This window comes from Pseudonaja textilis, chromosome 4, assembly GCF_049901715.1.
Source record: "Pseudonaja textilis isolate UNSWEBS1 chromosome 4, rPseTex1.2, whole genome shotgun sequence".
NCBI lineage: Eukaryota > Metazoa > Chordata > Lepidosauria > Squamata > Elapidae > Pseudonaja > Pseudonaja textilis.
This window is the reverse complement of record NC_141993.1, coordinates 47,350,085-47,370,433: the sequence shown is the minus strand read 5'-3', so window position 1 is coordinate 47,370,433 and position 20,349 is coordinate 47,350,085. Positions and strand designations below refer to the sequence as shown.

Genomic DNA, 20,349 nt, shown 5'->3' with positions numbered 1-20,349 from the left:
ATGGTACTTGAGCATAACATTTTTTCATGTTCATGTACAGTATGGTTGTTCTAAACTTACCAAGTCTTGCACAGAGATTTTATATCTTTGTGTCAGGAATCAGTCCTGTGGGTTTGTGGTAGTATGATGGATAATATTCCAAGCCGATTTTTCACTGTTCTGGCATCCTCAGGAAACAGGTAGTATAGTATCCAGCAATAAAAAATATCAGTTGATCCAATGGTCATAAACACATTTTTCTCTACTTTCTCTATATAAATGACTAGATCTCTGGAGACTGTTTTGAAATTGTAGGGATGGCTATTCCATGTAGTGAGCTGTGTACATAAGCTACAGCTACGTGGTTATGACTGCTTGTAGCAATAAACTCCTTCATATGTAAGTAGTTCTGTAATTTTGAGCAACTCTCACAAGGTGGTTATTGTGTGAATTAAGACAGCCCAGAGATGTTATTTATCAATTAACAGTGGAGGTGGAATCCAACAAGTAATTATTATGTTTCATGCTCAGGGCTGATAAGACAAAAGCAATATTGCTAGATCCACCATGGAGACATACGTATGCCTTGTCCCTCAGGTAAATGTAATAAAGAATTCTTGGAAAGGGTTTCAGAAACATTAAACTCTTAATACAAGATATAATTAGTCCAACATGTCCAAATGACTGTACATTTCCAACAAGTGATGTGTATTTTGATATTTTGATAACGGCAACTCGCAAGCAAGAAAGGCTTTAATTCCATTTTCAGACATTTGCTAAATTGGCAGAGTGGTGGTTATGATGGTGGCCTGAACAAAGCTTGAGTGCTTGGACTTTCTCGATTGAAACAAGACAACATTTGAACAAGAAGGCACATTTATGCATTATTCTAATGTCCAGTTAGAATCATTCTTACATCTCTGTGTGAAAATCTCTATATCTGAAAATCTGTTCTTTGTATTCGGGGATCTGATTAGCTGGCTTTTTACAAATATTCTTGCTTTTAAGGCAAAATGATCTTATCTATTTTAACTACCAGAATACAGCGCCTCCATTTTATTACAGAAGAAAAACACGTCTGTAAATTAAGTATATTTGTTTCAGCCCTTGGATTCTGTACAGCATTTCCTGTGATCTTTAGAATGTGGCATCTTCATGATAACAAAAAACAGGGGCGTGGAATATTTTGCAGCATTGAATGCAGTCAGTGATTCCTTGTTTTGCCTCCTTTGGATTATGTACCACGAGACGCTTCATAATCTGTACTGCTTCCTCCGAGGTCAATCCCCAAGACAGTCTTTGACACAAGTAGCTCTGCAGATGAAACTATATTAGAATAGGGTGACTTTGCTGGTTAGGGTTCATTTCCTTTCTGTAATGTGTAAAATGTTATCGCAATAGGCAACCAGTTAAGATCTACATGCTTCCTGTATCCTTTTCCTAACATACTTCTGGTAGTTAGCATTATTTCCACTGAAGTGCCTGTCTAGCTGCTGTAGCAATGCTGCAATGACATATCTTTTTATAAAGTGAGTGATACTAAACCATCTTCTGGTTAATCCTAGAATAAATGTGTAGACTGAATTAACATTACAGCAATGAGCCTTGAACTCAAAAGATGGGAGAATGAATACAGGGTTAAACATAATTTCTTATAAATGTACGAGGTGCTAGAAAGTGTTTGAGCCTCTTGATATTTTGCTGTCTCTCACTTGACCTTAGAAATTGTTTAATTTTACTTAGAAGTCAGAGAATTGTGCACGGTTGCACAATCTACATCTAGGTTAGCTCATGGATGAAGAAGGGAAATGTGTACACTTTTCGATGGGTATCTGTAGCACATTTGTGCTATTAATAACAAGGTGCTGAAACTAAAGGCACAATGGGAGGCTAGAATTTGTTACTGAAACAGAATAGCCATTGTATAAGGGGTTTCTAAGAACTGTCTGTTATTTATGATGTACATTTCTTCTACTTATTTTTACTGTTTCATACATTGAGATTTTATGGTTATTGTCATTTCTTAGCTGTAATTCCTCTTGGCTTGATCCTACCACTGTATTTACATTTCTTAACTGGCTGTAGTATTTCTAAATAACCTGTTTATGGATTTGAAGGAATTGATGAAAACAATCACAATATAATTTTCAAGATTAGGAATTAAACTGATATTGTAAGGGAGAAGGTAACAATAAAGGAGAATACCATACTTCACGCTTAGGTCTTAGAGCTCTTAATTCTATACTTCATTTTTTTCAGAGATTTATCTGGATCTCTTCAGAATGTTCTTTCTCAAAAATATTTGTACTTCTGCATGAGCTACAACAGCGCCTTCAACCTTTTGGGTGCCTGGGACTGGTTCCATGAAGAGATGTTTTTCTGCCGACCATAGGGAGCATGGTTTCACATGCTTCCTGCATCTCATGTGGGCACAGATGGGGCTTCATTAGTTTGTGCAGCCTGGTTTCTGGCGCACCCTAGACCAGTGCCAGTCTGTAGCCCAGAGGTTGGGGACCTCTGAATTACAATACAGTAGCTACACTTAAGGTCATGTTGAAACTTAATTACATCTCAGGAAAAGCTTTCTAATGGAGTTAGTGTATCTTTCTCCCTCATAAATGTTGCACAGAATTGCAGATTTATACAGATGTAATACAGTATATCAAAACTATAAAGTTCCAAGCATTGGATTCCAGTTTTCATTATTGCTGATTGCTGACCATGCTTTGGTAAGAATTCAGAGGCTCCTAACACAATTTGTTTCCACTTATTACCGCACTCCAAAATATCTATACTCTTTTTTGTTGTTGTTAATGTTGCATTGTAACTATGCATTCTCTCTCTTCTAAGTGGGATACCAATAGTATTCCATTCTATGTTTATATAATTTTTGAAAAAGCACAAGTGGAATGTACACATTTCATAATCAATCTGTAATCCCAGTGGAGTGTACCATTACTCAGTGGTGTTGACAATTCATTCTATTTATTTTGAACTTGATTTATTTGTATATTTTGCAATTTTATTGAAAAGCAGTTTATTTCTGTTAGATAAATGTGTTTTTCCTGTTGACCTTTCTTTAAGTGGTTCCTTCACATTCCATGCATCATCTTTTGTTAATAAGAGGACAAGATGGTAATTTTCTAAAAGTAGCTTCCAGGGAGAATGGAAGGCTTCTTCCAAAGGAATGTTTGACTTCCGAAAGTCTTTGGTCAGGATTTGACTTTGTTGTTCATGAATGATTACTTGCAGTCTTGTTAATGGTCAGTCACCAGCTAGAAAAGGAGAGAACATTATGCTGGTATTTGTTTTCATGTAGAAGCAAAACATTGTGTTTTTTTAAAAAATATTTGGGATAAAATTAAGAACTAGCTGGCCTTCCAATTTTCCTTCCCTCCTAGTGTGATATTCTTATTTCTAGTATTCATGGAAGATTTGGGTGTTCAGTTAAGCCCATTGTTATATACTGAACAAGCTGATGATGGAATTTTTCTTTCCTACATAAGACATAAACATTTATTTTTAATCTAGATAAAAACGGCTGCAGTGTTCATGTCAATCTATCTAATGAATATTAATCATATACTTCAGTTGTTTCTATGCATTTTAGGGTTTTTTTTTAAAGACACCAAAAACAATGATTCCTTTTCAACTTTAAGCCAGTCATCCCTTAATGTTAGTAGGATGCCGCACTCAAATAAAGCAACCATATTAAATTATCTCCGTGGCGAACAAAAGTAAAGAAGGTTTTAACAGAAGAGCTGCTGGCCAAATTTGTGCTGCAAAGTAAGAACCCTTTAAACAGATTTTGTTTCCTGCTTTCTTCTAAAAGGAAGTGAAAACTAATACAACATGGTATGAGCTTAGTGGAGTATGAGCTTACTGCAGAAACAATACAAATACACGACGCTTAGTGAAAACTACTCAAAATATTAAAATATATGCCTAATATACCGAGATTGCTTTTCACTCCTCTCTCCATGTGACTGAGATGGCATGGTGACATGTCAATCAACCATTTCTGTACTCGTGGAATAAAACAGGACTCCACAAATCACTGTTGGATGCAATGACCATTTTTGCTGCGGGCTGTTTTTCAGGACAACTAGAATGCCTTAGACACTGAGACTTGCATCTAGATTTATTGAGGAAATCTATAAGGCATAAGCTATATTTCAGACCAGAGCAAACAATTGGCTATATTTGGACTTACATGAATTAGTCTCCATTGCCACAATTGGGTTCTTTTTTCTGTACTTCTGGTTTCCTCAAATCTGCTCTGGAGGATCTAAATTATTTTGCTGTATATGATACTACTGGCAACAAATCCCACCTTCCAGCATTCCCCACTTTTTGATCATCTTCTTTCCTATCGAAGTGTTGAGGACAAATTTGAAGCGTTGCTGGATATGCTTGCTACCATTGTAGATAATTTCTTTTAGAAATAAAAGTAGTAGTTGAACTGACTATACTTACCAAACTAAGACAAGGTGACTGCAACTTGGTGAAATTATTGATGGGGCAACTAAGAGCTGGTTCACAAGGCAGAAATCCACAATAACACAGAACAGGATTGCAATTGGTTAAGAGTGGGTTGTTGGAACTCCTAAGACAACCTTGATCTGTTGCCTATGGGCAGCCTCTTCCAATGCTGATTGCACTGATAATACACAGCTCATTATGATGTAGGTATTCATTTCTATTCCAAGATTAACCTCTGGACAAAATCCAAATTGCCCACCATTGCCATCAAGTTACAGCAAAATGCAATAAGGTTTGGATAATGGGAGCTGAATATCCCAGAATTGCTCTACATTTCATGAAACATCTGTACTTTTCATAATGGTTATTATCCCTGGTTGAGATGTTATTCACATATCTTTAAACTTGCTTGTAAAACTTTTGGTTAGCCAGTCTAACACTGATAACTTTACCTTTTTTGCATCTTTTCAGAAACACATAAAAAGCTGCTTATGAATATCATAATTTTTATTTGCAGATCTGTCAGAGCAGTACCAGCTTATCCTGCTGATTTGCAATTCAGTGTGTTTAATAATGGAATATAATTACTATTAAATGATTCAAAATAAAAATTCCAATATTTTAAAATAGGGCCTCTTTTCTGTCTTCTATACACCAATGGCACAGAATGGTAAGAGATATGTTTACACTCCAGGAAATTGCTTATTTATATGAAAAAGAAACCCAGGCAGCCTTGCACTAGAGAGTAACTACCAGGAAATGTGCTTTAATTTAACAGCCTGAAGTAATTAATAAGACAACAAGCCAGGCCCTCGGAGCCTTTTACAAATATTATGAAGCTGACCTTCATTGAGTCTCATTCTTGGAATGGAGGTAAAAACAGTGGCCCAACAAGGACATCCTGTTGAAGGCGTTCTTTTTTGTAAAGGCTCTGGAACCATTTGCTGCCACATATTCCAACTCTGTAGGAGTGAGCCGAGTGGCTGCTAGCTGAAAAAAAGAATCTCACTCTGACACAGAGCTACAGTTTTAGCAATAATAAAGTAATGAAAAGAGGTGCAAATAAAACTTCCTTTTTAAGGTTGTAATTTTCTTTGTCTGGACTACATGAGCATTTGTTTTCTTTGAGGCCATGCACGCATACAAAACCACTTCTTATTTTCCTTCTCCCATAAAATTGAGCACAAAAGGCATAGATCTCCCCAGTAGAAATAATCCGGGCAAAGCACAAGCACATGGAATAAGGATCCATTTTAGAAGGTTCCAGAACACAGGTATCACATGCCTCCATCAGAATGATAAAGCTTTCAAATTTCAGCCACAGAAAACTACCTATCGGACATCCAAGAACAGATGGTATTTCATCAATCATAAAGTATAAAGATGAATAGAAGCTGGAAATCAGTAGAGCAAAGGCAGACGACCGCGCTTGACCAGATGAACTGAACCCTGAAAATACTCCCATTTTTACACATACAGGATTGAGGAGAGAGAGAGAGAGAGAGAGAGAGAGGACTCCTTCCATAAAGGATCAAATAACTACTATAATTGCTGTGATTACTGCAGGTCATGGAAACCTTCCTGCCTGAGAGGCTACTTTAATGAAATGAACCAGTAGAGAATTAAAAAATACATAAACAAGCCTTCCTTTTTATGTGTGTGCAGGGGATGCATTTGGGCTGTCTATATGTGGTCTTCATTCAGCCAGCACATTCTTTGTATATTTGGAATAGATCTGCAAGGAATAAGCTTGCTAAAGATAAAGGGCTCCTGATTAGTTTTTGTTTGCTTGCTTGTGTATTATTCCCCACTTGGGGGGAATCCATTCCTGCCAATTCCTGCTATAGCCACATTTAATGAAAGTATTTTCTATTCTTCCTCTTCTTCCTCCTCCTCATCATCATCCTCATCATGGCAATGTGTAATCTCTTGGGGTGTTTGAGGGAAGAGATTGGGTGGTTTAATCTCACTAACAGATCGGGTGAGCTGATGTCGCTTGTCGGAATCTTTGAAGTCCACTGAAGTGCGGTTACGGGTAGCCATTGGGGATTCAGTCTCATTGATATCCACATGGGTGTGCTCCACTGTTGACTCGTGTGGCATCTGCAATAGAGAAGAGAGTATCTTTCCCTCAGTGCTCCAAGAAGTTAGGTGACTCATTAGCTGCATTATTTGCAAACACTGACATGGATTTTCATTTCTGTATAAGACCACAAAGAAGCTTACAATAGCAAAAACAATGCATTAAAACAGACGTGCAACAACGTTGTATTAAGTTGCTTACATTTTGAAAAACTAAAATATTTATATCACAAAGCAGGGGACAATCTGCCTCTCCTACAGAGGAATTTGTCGCCCTAGAGTGGTGAGTATTTACTGACATTAACAAAATGAGAGAGTTGTGAGGAACTCCTTGTATAGGAAAGCCTGCAATTTTTCCTTATCGAGGGCTAACTGGCCCATTACCAACTCTGCTTACAAAGTATTTCTGCAAGCACCCTATTGGTCATATGGATGTAGGTGTAATATATCTTGTGTAGCTTCCCTGTTTAATATGAACCAGTCAGATATGGGTGAATTCAGGTTCAAGTCAATGTCTTCATGGGGATCATTTTTCAGAACTGCTCCTTAAAAGTAGAATTTCAAACTGCTCCAAGCCTATCTCACTAGCATTCAGAGAAAGTTATTTCAGAAAAAAGGTCTCATTGGTCCACCCTTATCATGTCTACTCTTGTAACTGATTAGCCTCATTTTTTTTCCTGTATGCAATGCCAATGTCCTCCTGCCTGATACACTAGGCCACATCTCTCTTCTGTTGAGAATGCCTTACTCTATATCTTGAAGAGTCAGAAAAAGGTCTGGACCATTCTGTCTAGCTGAATGAATGAAAATCCGTTTCAACTTACCAGCACGTGGGCAGCTCTGAAGAGGTAACTGAAAGGATAATACAAGAGGTTGATGAAAGATGCTGCATAGAGATCTGCATATCGCATCACTTGACTAGCAAACAGCGTTTGTCGGGAACCACTTCGGAACAAACTTCCCATCATCCCATAGCACATATCCATGTCATGAGTCACTTTCTAAAATCAGAGAAGGAAGTTAGTAAGCATTTGCCAGGCTCAACAAGTCTTTCTAGAAGTGAGAGCTTTAATTCCTATATAAGGGTTTCCCATTTAATTCAGGGGATGCTAATTCCATTTATTAAAAACAGATGCCATTGGAAACATAGAACAAACCTGTTCCTGCTGGATTACAGTTACAGATCAAAAGCTTTTATAGATAATGGATGTTAGGGAATGTTGTTCACAACTTAACTGTTCCTTGTAGTAGCAGGCCATTAGGGCTTTGTGTTTATATAACTTGACAGCCAAGGAGGCATTTTTAGAATAAGTAAAATGGGATGGGAAGTACTGAACTCTAGAGCATACACAAAGAATGTGTATGGATCAGAAACTTCTAGTCTCCCCACATGTTTTACATATATTGTTGCCACTGCCTTCTACTTTCTTTAGCCATCATCCTACTTATTCAGTCCTACTTTTTCTCTGATGTACAAACCATAATTTTAACAATACACTCTCATGTTTTGTAATGTTTTTCTACAATTATTTTTCCTTAAGACTGGTTTACACATAATGGGGTGGGTGTAAATATAGAGCCTTGGCATGAGGTCATATATATCATACAAAGCCAAATCAATGTGCAAATGCAGCCATGGCCTTCCAAGTTCCTCCTAGTTCCTTTTTTCACTCATTTCATGGCCTACATCCTGTAGAATAGCCTTCTAGTAGGGCTATTGCTATTGCCTTCTGCTAGGGCTATTCACTCCAGCATTGTGCTGAAGAACTGGAAAAGGGAAAGATTAACAAGGGGGCAAAAAGAAAACCACCAAGACCAAATGGTGAGCATTACCTTAATACGCCTCTGGATGGAACTGATATCGGGACGTTCATTGCTGCTACTATCCAAATGCCTGTTGACATTTAAAACAGTAAAGAGGTACATAAGGATGCTTTAAAAACTAACACGGACAAAGCAAAGACTTATTTAGGAAGATGACTGGGGCTCACACATAGCACCATTTTCAGATTTTATGTTAAATCCAGAAGTCACTGAAATGATTCAGCCACTGTAAAATGGTGAGGCTATAATGGCACACTGAAAAGATGTAATATATGGCTTATGTTGTGTGGATGAAAAAAAATTCTTACTTGTATAGCTCAGCCAAAAAGATGTCTAGACTCTGAAGTTCTTCAAAAAGGCCTAAGTGAGGGAGGAAAGTAAAGGTCATTTCCAACTGAAAGTCAGTGAAGCAAATAGGCCTGTCTATCAGGCAGTATTATTTTCACCAAAAGAACTAGAAATGCCAGAAGGCACAGATTCTTGCTTGCTTTATAATAATAATATGAAATCCTACTTGGAAAACCTCCTACAATTGTCACATGTCTCCTTTTTTTTAAAAAAAAAGGTACAGTGAGTATACATGGCAATTTTTATTCTTTATTTCTAGTCTGTGAATGGTGGGAACATTTACAGACTAAAAAAAACAATCTGCTTGCAATCAGTCTTTTTAATGTTTCTGCAATGTCTACCAAATAAAGATTTCTAAGATATTTGGAGACCTCTCAGAATTATAGCTCCTATTTTTGGATCTCTCATTGTTCTATTATGTTCATGTTTTATCTTTCCAATGTAAAAAAAAGTGTATTTATAGTGCATACTTCTTATTTAAATTTTTGCTGAAAGCAGCCTTGTACATTTTAATGGAAAAGCAGGGTATGTTTTGAATAAATAAAAACAAGAAACGTCACCAGCATTAGTGACATTATTATCAAAGGAAATAAATTCTTCCAAATCTCAATCCAAAATATATTAGGAAATTAGTTTCCACAAGGCATCAATATCACATTTCAGAATGATCTGGAGAAGTTTCTCTTTCCTAAAGTATGGATCCACCCAAACAAGTAGAATGCAAATAATCAATTGGGAACAAGGCAAATATGTTTCCATTTTTTCTATACCCAATTAAATCTGAAATTAGAATGTTAAACACTCACAGCTCTTGTCTGTCCAGACATGAAGTTCCTGTGCCAGTTCTGGAATCACTAAAAAAGTTCTCCAACCTTGGCGTTTTTTGGACTTCAAAATGTCTCCAAATATATGGTCACCTATATATAAGATGTCTTTGCCTTTGGCTCCCAGGAGATCACATACTGTGTCAGAGGAGCCTGAGGAGAAAAGAGGACAGTCTTAGGAACAATAATGATTTTTGCCCTTCACAAAAATCTAAGATGGCCTTGCTTTTCATGCACTGTTCCCTAAAACAGTTGTGACCAGAAAAAGTCAAGCACATTTACATGTAATTCTCGCCTGCTCTGCTTTGTTGATCGGAACATTTTCATTTGCAGGCCCAGTGCTTCCAAGTGGCAAGTTCAAGGTGACTGGGCCTTCTTCCCTCCCTCTCTCTCCCCGCCCCTCTCTCTCACACACACACACCACATACACACAAAATACAGAAAAGCACCCAATGCACAGACTGGATGCAATGCATGATACATTTATTTTATTCTGGAGTATGCAAAAATACAAACAAATCTGATTAGGAATGGCTGCCCTTCTGATGCATTCCTTAACAGCAGACATCAAAAGGGATACATAAGGGTGAGGGAGATACAAGCTGCTGCCTCTTCTTGTCCACTTACAGCCACATATTAGGGATGCTGTCAGCTATATTTCAGCTATATCTGAAAAGCCATGGTTTGTCCCTGCCATAAAGACAACATACAATGAATTGGGAAATAACTGTACCCAGCAGCTTATGCTGACTAAACCTCTGCTTTCATCAACAGAGAATGCCCTTGCTCTATAAAAGATATGACCCAGTTTCAACCTCTTAACTGAAGCTGACTAAAAGCAAAATCCCTCTATTGCGCTTAATAAAAAAAAACAGCTTCATCTCTGTTTTACCTCCAGAGTAGACAATACCATGCTGCAAAGGACCTGTGTAGGTTCCAATTTTCAACTTGCCAGTAACCTATAAAGAAGAAGAAAGTTTTTTTCATGAGCAACATCTATTTTCCACTTGGAGGAGTGAGGGAAGGATAAATTAACACTCAATGGAAACTGTACTTGTTACATTGATCACATGGTGCTCTTTTCTTCTACAACTACTATGCCTTGACTGCAAAAACACAAACACCCACTAGATCAGGGGTCTCCAACCTTGGCAACTTTAAGCCTGGAGGACTTCAACTCCCAGAATTTCCCAGTCTGGCTGGGGAAATCTGGGAGTTGAAGTCCTCCAGGCTTAAAGTGGCCAACGTTGGAGACCCCAGCACTAGATGACTTCAGTGTTAAGGGTTTAAGATACAGTATCTCTTTACTGCCATTTACTGGAGTTCTTGCCAAGTTAAGGTGTAAATTAGCATATTTTGCTTAGTGCAAATGGTAACAGGCACTATGACATAATGGCTCAAAGCAGAAAATGGGAAGATCGTCACAAGGAACAGGGCTAAATTGCATCTGTGACATTTACCTACGTATGATCAGCACTCTCGGAGTATCTCCAACTCTTGCCTGAACCTTAGTTAAAAACAATTAAACCACCTCTGCAACAGCAAGGTTTCTGTAACTTACAAATGACTCCAGGAAAACACTAGCGAGAATAGCACAAGCCTATACTGCCAAATGGTATAGTACAAATGGTGATCACAACCAATTCTTCCTGCAACAAATTACCTCCAGCAGAGATTTGGCTTTGATATATTATACTGTGACAATGAGGTCTTTGCAGTTGCAGTGGAACTGATTTTAGCAAAATGAGGATCCCTAAGCTGTATGTAATAGCAGAAAGACAGCACAGACTACAAGAAGACTTAAAAGATCTATTTTAAAAGAATACTGTGTTTTCTTAATCAAACCATTTGACCCCAAATTTGCTATTAAATATAGTTGTGAGGTTATTATTATTTTTACATGTTTTTGGTGCCTGGACTAATCCCTGCGTTTTTCTGGAAAGATTTCAGTAGTGACTTGCCAATGTCTGTTTCCATGGGCTGAGAGAACGTGACTGGCCCTAGGTCACCCAACTGGTTTCATGCCGAGATAGGACTAGAACTCATGGTCTTCTGGTTTTTAGCCTGAAGCCTTAATCACTACTACCCCAAAACTGGATATCATAAATACAGTTAAGGGCAAGCGTTCAATTATTTTCAAAAGGGAAGAAATAACACTACAAGGTCCACATCCATATTCTACTTAGCAAAATAGGAATATGGTCTCCTCTTCCAGATGAATCTTAACCATGTATTCCGTGTAGACTTACTGTATCCACCTGCCTCAAGACTGTGCCTTCTCCAAAAAAAAGAGGCTTGCGGGCATCCACAAGGATGAGATCGAAATAAGACTGCCATGGTCGATGAGAGCTACCTGGCTACATTGAAAAAAAAATCAAATAGAAGCGCATCTTACTTAAAGTTCAAATAAACAAACAGCAACAATTCATACATAGTAGGTATTGGCTAACACTAGTTCTACAGCCAATACCACTAACTGTACTCTGTACCACATCTATTTTGATACTGCAACTACCGGTACTACAACTGGTTAATTACAGTGCTTGACAACATACTAAGAAAAGATCATCTAGAGAATTCATGTTTCCCAGTGATTAGTTAATTCAGATACATGATAATATCAGAAATATAAATCCTAAGTAGAAGTGTTCTTTTGCCTAAGGCTCTGATCTCTTATATATTCAACAAATAATTGGCACTATTAATTGTGTATCTATTAATCCAGGATATGCCATTACTCCTTTTATCTAAGCTGTTTCTTCAAATGCATTTTAGAAATGCAAATAAGCAAACAACTAACATTAAGAGGAATCAGTGCTGCTGATTAAATCACAACTAAATAGTTCAGAAGCAATTACTATTATTTAACTTCAAAAAGCTACCTTATCTGGCATATGAAGATGCATCAGACTTATTTCTGCCTGACCTATAACAACAAATCTAGGGTAACTGACACAAAACTTTTTTAATCTGAATTTTACAAATACATAAATAGCTCCATATATTTTCAGTGCCCAGGACCAAAACTGAATTCTATTCCTGAATTATTCAAGAATAGATAATGAATACTGTTCAAAACAGAATAACGCATCTCTTTGCACCTACCTTTGGTCCATGTGGAAAATCAAACAGATATGTCATAATTTTCTGAAAGATAGATAAGAAACAAAATGTAATACATAGTTTAAGTACCAAAATTAGAGGGTATATTTCCCATTTACTCATTTTTGAGTTAAATCAGTTCAGTTTCAGCAAAAAAAATTCACTAGCTTTAAATATATAAGTTATCTTCTTATATAAGAAGAAGAGATTTTAAAAACTGGACACTAGAGGGAACTAGAGGAAACTAAAGATTACAATTAAATAAGAATAACACTCAAAATTCATTTTATAATTACACAATGAAGGAAATTATTATAATATTGGACAATTGAAGGATATTGTTGAATAATGGACTCAGAAGTTAACTGCAATAAATGATCTTCTCATATTCCATCTGTTATTTATAAAAAATAAAAAATGTCATTTCAGTCCTAATATCAAAAAAGTCCATTAAATTCCAGATATAATAACATCAATTTTAACCAAATAACTCAAACATTCCTTCCTTTTACTTTTAACAATCTTGCTCTTGAGTCCCTTCAAATAACTTCCTCTTAATGTTATTCCTAAAACTTCCTATTTTTTCTTTGTCTCTTTTCATTAAATTCTTTAAAACTTTAAAACATCTGTTTTGTAAATCCAATATAGGAAAATTATCCAGTTACACTTTTGGTTTGCTATTTGTATATCCCTTTTAATTATTGAGACATCAGTTGGTTTCTTTTGTATATCCAGTGTAAAACCGGTAGTATCTGCCTCTATAGACAGACTGTGTCTAAAAGATGTTATAACAATATTTTACACTGGATATACATTTCAAGGGAAGGTGATAAGTTACTAACATTATTTATTGATGTTGTGAATATATTTATATTTTTCCTTAAATATATTCTCATTTTCCTTTATTTTCTAATTGTTTTTTCTTGAATACACTAGGTTTTAACCTCATTCTCACAGTTCAAAGAAATAACTTCTTGAATCCTATACTACAATTATTTCTAAACAATTTTGTCACAAAACATTCTGAACCTAAATAAATATATTTTATTTAAACATTCAGAAGCAATTATGAAAAATGAAAGCAACCAAATTCCTAATAAAATGTAACTTATACTTTCTAGTTCCTGAATATATTTCACTTCTTCCTATTTCCTTCAGTGACTCACAGTGCACATGGGTTCACACTAGAAATGCTTACCCATCCTTCTACTTTGTTATACAGAGATATCCAAAGTAGGTCAACTCCTTCAATTTGCTCAAAAGATAGAAATCTTCAGACACTGCTACAATAATGTTTCTTACTTTGGACACTCTTCTGCAATTCTTTATTACAATTAATCTTAAGACAGAAAATAAACAGAGCCAAAGAATGAACAGTAAGATAGAAATTAAAGTAGCAGTCTCTTGCATGATGTAAACCTGAATGAAAACCTTGGGAAAACCACACAAGCTAGTGTGACTGTTTAGTTGACTTTTAATGAGAATACCACTGGTCTTTATGAAGATACTCCAGGTTTTTACAAAGAAGTTGATTGAGATACTGAGTACTGTGCAGGATGTCTAAAACAATTTGTACAGGCTTGGCTCAACTTTTTAATCATATAATCACTTCTTGCTATTAAAATACTAGTGCTCTGGAAGGCAATGTGGCACAGCAGTGTCATTATCAAATAGTTAGCTTCTTTGTCACATATGCTTGTAAAATATAAAAGCAATCAATGATGCCGTGGTTGAACTGCAATAATGTGGATGTTCTTGTCCACTCCTTGCAAAACGTGTCTTTGAAGTTTTTAGAAAGTATCCTGAAGGTTTTGAGCCTGAAAAGCACCTGCAATTGGTTCTTAGGTTGAAAGAATGACTAAAGAATGTCTAGAGAGGATTCAATCAGCTCTGGAAAAGAGCTTGAAGAGACTTTATGAAGCTTCCGTTTTACTTTTTCTTCCAAAAACATTTTTGCCTTTCTCTGTACCCTTCAAATGGATTCTACAAACAATAGAATCTGGGTACTATATGGAATGACTTCAGTCAGTTTTTAGTTACAGTAGATCTTGCTGTGTTTTTCCTGCAACAACAAGCTTTAGTTCTGTTTCTAGTTCACTACACTTTGTGACTGCCTGAATAAGAGGGTTGGAGCCTTGAGATGAAAGTGAATGGATTGCTGCTCCTTTCAAAGTTCTCATACTCAAGAAATATAAAGAGGATGGGGTTTAGCAATGGTATGCTTTCTGTTGAGCTTCTCAGATTTATTTAATATTTATTAGATTTTTATTTCACCTTTATTACTTTATAAGTAACTCAAGGTGACAAAGATACTTAATACTTCCTCCTCCTCCTAGTTTCCCCATGTCCACAGCCCCTGTTAGGTGTATTGGGCTGAGAGAGAACGACTGGCCAAAATCACCCAGCTGGCTTTCATTATTTAAAGCAGGGCTAGAACTCGCAATCTCCTGGTTTCTAGACCAAAATTCTTAATCACTATACCAAACTAACCAGCTAAAACAAATGGGACAATGGCATGAATACCCCTTCAGGTAGAATTTCTGCTATCTGGTCAAATATGGAAAATATCACCTACATGGCCATAGGGCATAAAAATAGCAGTTCCCTACGCTGGGGAACCAAAGCAAAGAAATGGAAGCACAGAAAAGGAAATGGTACAAAAAGCACAGCAGTGTATTTTCTCATCTTCTGAATAAGAAGAGGAAGTTAAACCACTATGGATGATCTCCATATACACAGAAAGCAATTTTACCTGTAATCAGAGGAGCAGTTATTTATCTGTCTGCAAAGAGAACACCAGAACTGAAAAATTCCAAATATCTTTTGATATTGCAAGCTGATATTTATTTAATGTAAAATTCAGATAAAATTGGTCTCTAACTTGTGTTCTTTGAATTGATGTATAAACATTCAGTCCCAATGGATGAGATTGGATACTGCATTCAGACTTAAAAGATGTTTTGGGCAAAGCTGAAATACAATTCCCAGAAGAAAACTGACCATTATAGTCTTGCCATGCCATGCTAAAAGTTAGTGAATTTAATTGAAAAGAATCATTGTATTTCTTACTACATATATTAGAGAAATGCTTAGAAAATATTTATATCCACTTCTAATCCCTGCAAACTAAGTTTTAGACCAGTAATCAAACCGACCTGGAGAAGAATCCAGGATTTCAAATTCATAATTTGGATTTGATTTTTTTTTGCATTTAAAGCCACCTTTACTATCAAATGAAAAATACTGAAAGACTTCAAAATTTTTTACTTACATCAGTATATTTATAATCACTGTTTGTGGCAAGAAACACCTTTCCCACCTCATTCATGCGACTCAACAGCAGTGGAAGCTTTCCCTAAAATGACAAACACTGACATAAAACTAATTCTCAAACATTTAAGTTAAATTTTATTTTGGGGTACTTCAAATGACCTAGCTGAAATAGCATCATGCACCTTAATGTTCTGAATAATGTCAAATACATATTTCAGTCTGCTTAAAATATCTTCTAAAATGATACACATCTTAACTATGCGGTACTGAATCTCATGCCAAGTTCTGTGCATATAATATAGTTGGTTCAATGTGATAGCATAAAGGGCAGTTTTGTAAGTACATCCTTACTATGTGTTAAGTTCCAGACAAGAGGATAGTTACAGTTAAAGTTGGACTTTGTAGAATGGAGCAATTTTCTCATAAATCATTTAATAATGTGTGAAAAAGTGACATTTTAAAACATTATAAAAACAGCTGCCAAATAGATTTTACAGAAACAGTTACAGTATTTATTTTTGACAGTCATGAACAGGGATGCACTGAATACCTCCCCTTTGGATGAAGAGAAGCTTGAAAGAATGGACACAGCCTTGTGGAACTATCAAGTCCAGAGAGCGGAGGATGTCACATTCAGGAATCCTACACCCCCTTTAAATGCTGCAGTTCAGATGCCAGATCCTAAGTCCCAAATGGTACTGCCACCACTGAATTCAAGACCTAAGGCTGCACTGATATCTTGGAAAGATTTCTGTGTCTTCTTTGTGATGTTGTCTCTCTTGCTACTGTCCTTACATTTTTGGTAGCAGAAGAGGACAAAGTTTCTTTAACAATATGATTCATTGAAGTTCCATTTCTTCTTCTTTTTCCCCTTAGTAAATGTCTGGGCGGGGCTAACCTTGGAGCCAGTGCATTGGTATGGATGCTACTGGACTATGACCATCTCTTGTATTTGTTTTATTTGAAAATAAGACCTTTCAAATTGTCACTTCACCCATATTTTTTTTGGTGCTATTCCCTGCAGGTGACTTTCTCTACCCTTGTCTGTAAGAAAGGCAAAGTTCTAACTATATTTTACATATCTTAATATACAAGTTTGTATTTCATTCTCAATTGCAGGTTCAAAATGGTCTCTCACTCTTGAGACAATAATGTAAACATCAAATTTGTTTAGAAGTGCTTATTATCGTGTATACCTATCAGATCTTTATAGCAAGAATGGTGAATGGAAGATTCACAACTTTTGTTTTCTCTGTTTTCTCCACCGACACCAATTTAGCAATCCAAACAGAGTAGTGGCCTTTTGATACTGTTCTCTCTTTTCCATTGTAAATAGTTAACTTGTTCCATTTGGACTCCACTGAGATGGACAGAAGTCTGCGGCTTATCAGTTGTCAAAACCTTTCTTTTGTAAGATTACTTTTCAGGCCACATCAATTGGTAGTTTTTGTGAAGTTATACAAAATGTCTATGGCCTCTGCAATTATGGCAATGTCATTATAGAGGTAATCCTCAATTTACGAACATCGCTTGGTGACCATAAGAAATTACAATAGGCCTACCAGGAGGGACCGTGATTTATAATCTAGATTTGAAGTTCCAACAGTCGCTCCTCCCATGGTCTCATGATCAAATTTCAAATGCTTGGCAACCTAGTTGCATTTACAGCTGTTTGCAAGGCTCTGCAGTCACATGACTGGGTTTTATGGTGTCCCCGCCCCCCAAAAGCAGCATTTACTTCCAACTTTTGGCAACGCTACACCCATACTGAAACATTGGTTCACTTAACAATTGTAGCATTCATTTAACGATCACGTCAGCCATTTTACAACCACCGTATTCACTTAATGACTGCCACAAAAAAGGTGCCCAACCCATTTTTATGACAGTGATAGACAGGTGCCATATAGTCACAAGTTAGGACTATATCAAACATTTTTTTAAAGTACTACTTCAAATTGGAATTCTGAAAGATCCATTTTGGATGTGTATACAGCCAGTGCATTTACTATAAATTCCTTACAGTAAGCATACCCCTTTGGGGGACTATATGTTCGATTTTCAATGCTATCCACAAAGCTGATTAGTACACACTGTTGAAGGAAATCAATGAATACAATGGGCATTTATATGCCAGAGCAATTTTTCTTCTTCTAACAGTTGTCTGATGGTGAAATTTGATCCCGGCACCATTGTACTGTTCCCTAGTTGTTCATGCTATTTCTAGAAATGTGGGTGGATGACTGCAAAAAGGGATTATTATGATCAATTTTCATGTAACGGGAGGTTCCCTGAATTGCGTGAATGCATTCACTGTGTCCCATTATCGCCACCCAGTTTCGAATGCCTCAACTGAGACTCCATCCATTCTAGCAGCGTAAGCATTTTCACTACCTTTATTGCCCCTCTTACTCTCTCAGATTTAGGCTCAACACCCAAGGCCTAAGATCCCAACCTTTCAATGAGTGATAGATTTCTGGGTTTCCCATCCTTACAGTCACTCATTTCAAGATTTTATAAATATCCCATCGGCCTTGAGTTTGTTGATTTAGTTTTTTTCACTTAGTTATCAGAGAATGGCAAAGAGGGTGTGGTGCTTGTGTTTCTGTGCAGCTTTTGTTCCAGTTCCAAACAATGGTGTTCCAGCCTCTTGCTCTGCCTTTTAGCTGATGGCAAACTTCAGATCTGAGCTGCCCTTATCAATACATGTATTGTCTGCCAACTTGATCTATGTTGGTCTACTGATTCTAGGCATCCCTCCAAGTTCCATACTTGTGTTTGGTCTCAAATAGTCAGGCACATGCTTTTGACATGCGTGTAGATAGGTTCAGAGACTTGTTTTTCATCCACCTCCATGTCATCAGACAATGTCAGAGTAGAAAACCAGTTTGCTAATGTTTAAAATTCTTTTTAATCCCAGTTCAGCCAGTTTGGACCAGTACTGCTTTGCTGATGAATCACCTGTCATTTTACATGTTGGAGCTTAATTTGAATTTTTGCCCAGAGTAAGTAATGGTGAGAGCCACAGTCATTACCTTGTACCACATATCCAATTTGAAAGGTAAGTAATGAATGCTTCCAGTTTGATATTAATGCCACTTAATAAGAAAAAAGGGAAATACTACATTATCTCCATCAATAAGGACAATATTTATTAGAGCAATTATATCATTGGCAGCTTCTAGATAAAATTACTCTCGTTTGGTGGACTTCCTGTTTTCCATCCACTATTTTAAGTGACTGCGTATTAAGATCAATTAAGAATTAGCAAAATAAACCACCATCTAACTTCTTTCTTAAAGCAAGTTTTTGAATACTTACATCTTTCACCACATACTTGTATAGATTCTCAACTGTCTTCTCCTTAAGTGAGCCCTGAAACAACAGAAAAAAACTTACATGGCAGCAGAAGCGATGATCTAATAAGTATCTTACTTGTGTTTCATATTAATATAATCTTCCATACTGTCATCATGTAGAAAGATGTGTGACACTAAAGACAGAAAGTTCTTTGCAGAGTTTCAGATGTCAAGAGATTAGTCTTGATTATTTCATTGTAGAACTGGACAGCTCTAAGGGTCATTTATGACATAAGGATGAAATATGAGTCAAAGTGCCATTCAGATGATGGAACATAGTCATTTCTGTTCTAAAACTGACAACATATGATAATTTAAAGCTACAGGGTGGCGCTATCCTCAACTTTGTCTGGATGACAGGCCACCATGGCCTGTCTTTATATTCAGTTTTCTCTCTTTATATAAACAGCAGAATAGGATAGAGAGAAACTGAATATAAAGAGTGTAAGAAGATTGGCAGCTGTTTCTGTGATGCGTTACAGCTACTAATCTCTAGACGCAAGGAGGAAACAGAAGTACTAAATTAACGGGAGAATGAAAGAAGAGTAAAAAGTAATTCATTTTGTATCATATCTTGTCCAATTATCTTGCTGGGATACTAATGGTATTTAGCATTTATTCATCAGCGAAGAAAAAAAATAAAATTATTAAAATGATACGATTCAAAACTTAGAAACAGTGTTTCAATTAAAGAAATCATCTAAACGTCCCCAAAATGCAGGTTACCTTATAATGAACCCAGTCCACAGCATCTCTCACATCCTGGAACATGCTTCTGAAGGACATGAAAAGGTCTCCCTCTTTAAATCCTGTTTCACAGCTGAGAGGCAAATGAAATAAAATAGCCATGTAGAAATTTCATGAGGCTTGAGAAACGTTATGTAATTAAAAATGACATCGGTGTCCTTAGGTATAAACTGAAAGCAGTTTCCCATCCCTTCCTCCTAGGTTTTTATTTACATATTTTGTATATTTCATGAATAGGCATTATGCATTATCCATCTTTTCAATTACTCTCTTCATTGATTCAAAGGGAATCATTTTTTTCCAGTGAGCGAGGAAACCCTGTTATCTTA

General features: G+C 36.5%; 1 protein-coding gene across 10 annotated transcripts in view; it reads right to left on the bottom strand.

Annotated features, from left to right (window-relative positions):
• Window positions 1–2,947: 2,947 nt before the first annotated feature.
• NT5C2 (5'-nucleotidase, cytosolic II) overlaps window positions 2,948–20,349 on the bottom strand; it is a 67,823-nt gene continuing 50,421 nt past the window's right edge. For 3 of the 10 annotated variants that reach the window (XM_087932804.1, XM_087932809.1, XM_087932810.1), the window contains 12 exons: window positions 20,000–20,093; window positions 19,236–19,289; window positions 15,913–15,996; window positions 12,645–12,686; window positions 11,789–11,896; window positions 10,432–10,498; window positions 9,522–9,692; window positions 8,676–8,727; window positions 8,377–8,437; window positions 7,368–7,544; window positions 6,436–6,564; window positions 5,203–5,447 (listed from right to left, as the gene is read on the bottom strand). In XM_087932804.1, coding sequence (XP_087788930.1) covers window positions 5,250–5,447; window positions 6,436–6,564; window positions 7,368–7,544; window positions 8,377–8,437; window positions 8,676–8,727; window positions 9,522–9,692; window positions 10,432–10,498; window positions 11,789–11,896; window positions 12,645–12,686; window positions 15,913–15,996; window positions 19,236–19,289; window positions 20,000–20,093 — 1,237 coding nt within the window. In that variant the 3' untranslated portion in view covers window positions 5,203–5,249. Of the gene's footprint in view, window positions 3,255–4,950; window positions 6,565–7,367; window positions 7,545–8,376; window positions 8,438–8,675; window positions 8,728–9,521; window positions 9,693–10,431; window positions 10,499–11,788; window positions 11,897–12,644; window positions 12,687–15,912; window positions 15,997–19,235; window positions 19,290–19,999; window positions 20,094–20,349 lie in introns of those variants that run through there. The other 7 variants (XM_087932805.1, XM_087932811.1, XM_026704698.2 and 4 more) reach the window with 5 other exon arrangements.